Consider the following 6,296-nt stretch of genomic DNA (forward strand, 5'->3'; position numbering starts at 1 on the left):
TGGACCAGAGAGAGTAAATATTTTGGGCTTTGTGGACCAGTCTCTCTTGCAACACTGAACGCTGCCGTAGTACCGCCAAGGCGACCACAGATGACACGCAAGTGAGTGGGCACGGCGGTGTGCGGATGGAACTTTATTTGTGGACACCGCAATTTGAATTGCATATGATTTGCACATGCCGTGAAATCTTCTTCTTTTGATGTTTCCCCGCCACTTAAAACCAGAAACAATGAAACACAAAATGTGTCACTGCTGGACTGTAGTTTGTTGACCTCTAGAGCCCATGCTGGAAACTGTCATGCTCTACACTTCATTCATTCATTTATTCATTCATTCGTTTGTTCGTTCAGTGAGTATTATTGAGTACTACTGATAGTTTTATGTATTATTTATTATTTTATTTATTTATTATTTGTTTATTTTATTATTGAGTACTATTGATAGCTTTCTATTGATAGGGCAGATGGAGATACGACTCTTCAGGAGATAACAACCTCCTGGGCAGAACAAGCAAGGAAACAAAACGAACAAGGATATTTCGGATGGTGGAAATGCGACCAAGGAAATCCCATGGGCCATATAATGGGACCCCAGGGTGGGACACTTTCATTTGCTTCCTCAGAGAAGGTGATGCCTATGGTCTCCCAAATACCTCTTTTTTTTTTTTTAAGATTTTATTTATTTATTCGACAGAGAGAGAGACAGCCAGCGAGAGAGGAAACACAAGCAGGGGGAGTGGGAGAGGAAGAAGCAGGCTAATAGCGGAGGAGCCTGATGTGGGGCTCAATCCCATAACGCCGGGATCACGCCCTGAGCCGAAGGCAGATGCTTAACCGCTGTGCCACCCAGGCGCCCCTCAAATACCTCTTTTTGTCTTTTTTTTTTTTTGGTCAGCTGAGGCAATCCCTGGCTGTGGCCTGCCGTGGGGTAGGACTTAATCATAAACAGACTGGCCCATGCCCTGTGAGATTCTTGGCGGGGCGTTGCCATCGGGAGAGGACCCTTTGGCCTTAGGATTGGTAAATCTTTCTCCCCGGTTGGTCCAATTCTTAGGAGAGGGGTCTTTTACTGTCCCGTCTTCCCAGTCCTGGGTGCTGAGTGGGGGCGAGGGTTGGGGTGGGGAAATTTCAGCTCCTGCATTTGTAGTCAGGGGTCTGCTTACCACTTGGGTTTCCAGCATGATTCTTCTACCCTCAGCTAGCTTCCTCTGGCCACAGACTGCCCTTCCGGCTCTCGGGAGGAAAAAGCAACACTAGAAACAGCTGTTTTTCCGCCCTGCTGGGGAGAAAAGCTGGTGTCTCTTTTGGGGATCTCCTTGAAGCAAACTCCTCAATGTTACCTGCCATCTACCATGCTCTCTTTTGGAGTTGGGGGGGACGGTCACCCCCAGTCGGGGAGCCTTGGGGGATGGCGATGGTGGAATTCTGCTAGGGAGATGATACTTGGCTTCCCTCCCTGCTGGGTAACAATTTTGGTTTAGTTCTCAAAACAATCGCTTAGCTGTCACAGCACCGTCTCTACCCACAGTGAGGTTGGAACCGAAAGTGTTGCTGCCTGCTGGTCTGGGAAAGAACATTCCAGCCAGAGGGATGGCAGGTGCGAAGGAACGACCCCTGGTACAAGGCAGTGGCATCTCTAGCTTAGGCAAGCATCAAAATAATCGCCTGGAGGGCTCAACCACACACTGATTCCTGGGCTTCTGCTCCCAGAGTGTCAATAGGCCTAGTTTGCGGTACTAGAATTTGCATAACTAACAAATCCCCAGGTGCTGCTGCCTGGCTAGTTTGCTAGTTGGGTGTCACACTTCATAACAGTTCAGATACGGAAGCATTTAGCACCTGTTAGCACCAACAACAGCCAGCATCATCACTGTTTGCTTCCTGTAATTCTCCAAGGAGGCCCGATACAACAAAATAGAATGCAGGGTAACCATCGCATAATGATTCTGTTGAACCCAAATCCCGACACCCCGCCCCACCCCCACCCCGCCCCGGCCACTTCCCAGCTGCCAATCCGTGCAGCGCTGATAGATAAGTCCCTTGCCGGGCCAGTGTTCACTCGGCCAGGCCGGCTCCGCTGGGCTTCTGGAGGAGGCCAGGGCTTTCCCAGTGCTGCCTGTGTCTCAATATATGGTCGCTTCCTCTTTTGGGTCCAAGTTTTCGGGCCTGCTCTGCTCCTCCTCTCACCCCGCCTCCACCAGGGCAGAGTGAACGGGAAATTTGAGTTTCCTCTGCTTTAGCCAAGACTGTCCCTTCCCTATCAGGGGGATTTCTCTACCTGGACTCTCCAGCCTTCTGCTTGTGGGGTCCAGGAGGGGCCCCTGACGGGAAGCCTCCAGATGGGTGGGTGGGGGCAAGCCAGGGAAGGCCCAGGGCTCCCGGGGAAGGTGAGGGAAGGTGGGGGGAGGGCTGAGCCTGCCACTCAAGGTTCCAACTGGGGGGCTTATACTCCAGAGAAGGGGCTGAGGCCTGGCTGTTTCCTGACCCTTCTGCAGATATGCTGGATTTAGGGGAGTGCTGGGGGAGCCGCAGTGATGGGGGGCTAGGGAGTGGCAAGAAGGAAGGGAAAGAGACGGGCTGAGAGACCAAGAAATCGAAAATCAGAGAGTCGGAGACATAGAGAGACAGGGAGAGACAGAGAGACAGAGACAGACGCACGGAAAAAAATGAGGCCCAGGGATGGAAAGATTCCCTGAGACCTCTTACAGTGACAGTCCACAGAGACGGGGACAAATGAGAGGCACAGAGAGGCACAGACACGAGGCGAGGCAGAGCTACAAAGAGACACCCAGAGAGACAGAGGCGGAGAGAGATCCGGGAGACACGGGAGGGAGAGAACTAGGGACAAAGAGGAAACGGTGGGGTAGGCCTTGGCGGGCGAGAAAGGAGATGGAAATCGGAGAGAGATTCAGAGAAGAGAAAGTTAGGGAAACTTCAGACGGAAGGCGGGGCGCCGGCATCCCCACCCGCCCCGCCCCGGAAAACGCGGCTTCCTGAGTTCTATAAAGCGCGGGGCCCCGGGCCGGGCTGCAGCCGCCAGCCGCCGGCCATGTGCCCCCGCACCGACGCCGCCGCGGACCCCGAGGCCCAGCGGCCGCCCGCGCCCCCCCGCAGCGCCTGCAGCCCGCTGCCCTGGGCCCTGAGCGCCGCGTTGCTGCTGCTCACCGGCGTCTGCGCCTTCTGCGCGCTCCGCGCCTGGGACGCACCCCGGGCCCCCGCCGCGCCCGGCCCCCGGCTCCCCGGGCTCCCCGAGGACCTGCCCGACGCCGGCGCCCGCCTCCCCGACTCTCCGCAGGTGAGATGCGCCCGGAACCCCTTCTCCCACCCGGACCCCCGAGAGCACCCCTTCTTTATCCAGGACTTCGGGGGGCACCCCCGTGAGGCTCCATCTGCGTTCCGGGCCCCAGAGGGTAACCCTTTCTCCATCGCGGACCCTGAGGTCTCTTATCTCCAACCGTAAAGGGGACTCACGTTCTTTCCTGACTTCCGGAGAACCTCGCTTTTCTCCCAGGCCCTTGGGGTCGCCCCGTTTCCTTCCCAAGGGCCCTTGGAGGGAATCGCTCCTCTTTACTCTGCTGAATTTCGAGGTTCTGTCCTTGCAGACCCCAGGGATTGGGGCAGGTTGAACCACCAGCTCTGGGTGCGCGTGGATGCTGGTGTATTCATCTGCAGCACGTGCGAGGTCTAAGGACCGCACAGACCCCCGGAACCCTCGCTTTCCAGGGGGCGGCGCAGCAGGACCGGGAGCCTCCACCCACTTTCCGCCTTTCCTCTCTCCGCAGGGCGTGTTCGCGCAGCTGGTGGCCCGAGATGGTAAGTGTCCCGAGGTCATTCCCCTTGGGCGCACCGGGCGGGGGTGGCAACAAGGTGGAGGAACCCCGGGACAGGGAGGCCTCCTCTTCCTCCATCTGACCCTCTTCTCCTTCTCTCTAAAAGCTGTCCCCTCACCTCTTTGAACCTCCACTGTCTTCCTGACCTTCCCATGACCCTCTCATGGTGCCGGATTTTCCTCCTCTGACACCAAATGTACCTACATCAGGCTCCCTCCGCCCCCTCCCCGCCCCCAGACCTGGGGCTTGATCCCACAGATCCCACCTGCTCTTGTCTCTCCTGCTGGGCTCTGGGAGGTCCGGGCCCTCACTCCTCACCCACGTCCCCCCCACCTTCCCTCCTTCTGGAGATCTCCTTCGAACTCCTTTCCCCTTCCAGACTCTTCCTCCCTATCCTCTCCCCTCCCTTCCCCTCATCCTGCCCCTTCCTCACTCCTCCCCATCCCTTCCCCCTCCCTTCTTCTTCCTCTCCTTCCCCACTCTCCCCTCCCCACCGCTTCCCTTCTGTCTTCTCCCCCTTCCTGACACTCTCCCTTCCACCCCCTCCGTCTCTGCTGAGTCCCCTCCAGGCTGTGCCACCTCCCCCATTCCCCTCACCTCCCTGCCAACCCCCTTCCTTCCCTCCCCACCCCCTTCCTTCCCTCCCCACCATGCTCTCCCCAGTCAGACTGCCACCTTTGGCGTTGTATCCCCTCCTCAAGCTTCCTTCTGCTTTTCCCACCCTGCACCCTCACTCTCCCTCCTCAAGACTGTCCTCCCCACCCTCCCCTCCCTCCGAGTCCTGTCCTCCCCACCCTCCCCTCCCTCGGAGTCCTGTTCTCCCTTCCCTCACCAACTTCACCTCCCCCTGGAAACCTCTTCCTTCCTCTGTCCCTCTCCAGCTCAGAGCCCCAGCACCCCAGCACCCGTCCCCAGGGCTGCCCCCCCTGCTCCACAGCCACACTCAAGGAACCTCCCCCTCTTTTTCCTCCCTCAGTACAGCTGACCGAAGGGCCCCTGCGCTGGTACAGTGACCCGGGCCTGGCGGGCGTGTTCCTGGGGCCGGGCCTGAGTTACGACCAGCACAGTCGGGAGCTGACGGTGGCAGAACCCGGGGTCTACTATGTTTTCTTGCACCTGAAGCTGCAGCGGGTGGTGCCCAGCAAAGGCTCCGGCTCCATCTCCGCGGCCCTGCACCTGCAGCCTCTTGGTGTCGGGGCGGAAGCCCTGGCTCTGACCTTGGACCTGCCTCCTCCATCCTCAGAGGCCCGGGACTCGGCAGCCGGTTTCCGGGGCAGCCTACTGCACCTGCGCGCCGGCCAGCGCCTGGGTGTTCACCTGCGGGCTGAGGCTGGGGTGCACCTCACCTGGCAGCTCGCGCAGGGGGCCACGATCTTGGGCCTCTTCAGAGTGGCCACCAAAGTCCCCACTGGACTCCCCTCATCATGGCCCACTGGGTCCCCGTCCCTGGACCGAGACTGAATGCTGCCTTCTTTCTTTGGGGCTCTTGGTGATGGAAGCCCTGGCGACTCTACCTCACCTGGCTTGGCAGGGGTCCCCGCTGCTGACCCCCTCCTCGAGGACTCTCCAAGTCACTCTCCCATTCTTGCCCTAAGTCGAACTTCTGGTATTTATTCTGAGCCGGGCTCAACAGTGTACTTTATATTAATCCATTCCATTTATATTTATTGAACATCTGCTGTATGCAGGGCCCTGTACAGGGCTGGCGAAATGTCAGCAAACAAAACAGATAAAAAGAAAATCTTTATTTATGTTAATATATGAGAAATAAAGACTCATCCCCAGCCGTGCGCTGGCATTCAAGGGGGCTCGTCTTTGAGGGTCCCTGCGACTATGCTGTGCGAGCTTCATTCACGCAAGTGGTTCCGAGCATCTCCTGTGTGTCAGGCGCTGTTTTGGTGTTGGGGACACAACCTGGGAACAAGACAGACAGACAGCCCAGCTTTGGCCAGGCTGGCCATCAGGCATACCCGCTTGGCACTAGGACTGTGACTGTGTGTGACCCTGTGTGACGGGACCGTGTGGGAGAGTGTGCGATGGTGCGTGGCACTGGCTGATCTAATACTTACAAACCGACTGACCACGAAGTATTGAACCCCGACTGTATGCCAGACAGCGCGAGGTATCTTATTTGAGAAATAACGACCCTATGCTTTCGGGACTTGGTCCCCATGTTGTCATTCTCTCTGCCGGTGACGTGACCCACTTGAATCTGCACGGAGGAAGTACTGTGTAAATGCCATCATGCAGGACCTCGCTTGTTCGGTGACCTCAGGCTGGTAACTTAAAATTGGCCATGGGTGTCTGCAAATGCTTCGGGTTGGTTTCACGTACTGTGTGCAGATCACCTATTTAAGACAGTGATGGAGAAAGTGTGGATTAAACATGCAGATTAAACTCGAAAGTGTGTCTTGTCTTGAGCCGTGACGTTGTGAATAGCACATGAGAAATTGAGGAAGTATTTGTC

General features: G+C 57.0%; 1 protein-coding gene across 1 annotated transcript; it reads left to right on the plus strand.

The window, feature by feature from the left end:
- The first annotated feature begins 3,048 nt into the window (after nucleotides 1–3,048).
- TNFSF9 (TNF superfamily member 9) lies at nucleotides 3,049–5,545 on the plus strand. Its single transcript, XM_044377818.3, has 3 exons — nucleotides 3,049–3,438; nucleotides 3,782–3,812; nucleotides 4,806–5,545. Exons 1-3 carry the CDS (start codon nucleotides 3,049–3,051, stop codon nucleotides 5,288–5,290), a joined length of 906 nt encoding a protein of 301 aa, XP_044233753.1. The 3' UTR covers nucleotides 5,291–5,545.
- Nucleotides 5,546–6,296: the final 751 nt, after the last annotated feature.

Source organism: Ursus arctos, unplaced genomic scaffold (assembly GCF_023065955.2).
Source record: "Ursus arctos isolate Adak ecotype North America unplaced genomic scaffold, UrsArc2.0 scaffold_14, whole genome shotgun sequence".
NCBI lineage: Eukaryota > Metazoa > Chordata > Mammalia > Carnivora > Ursidae > Ursus > Ursus arctos.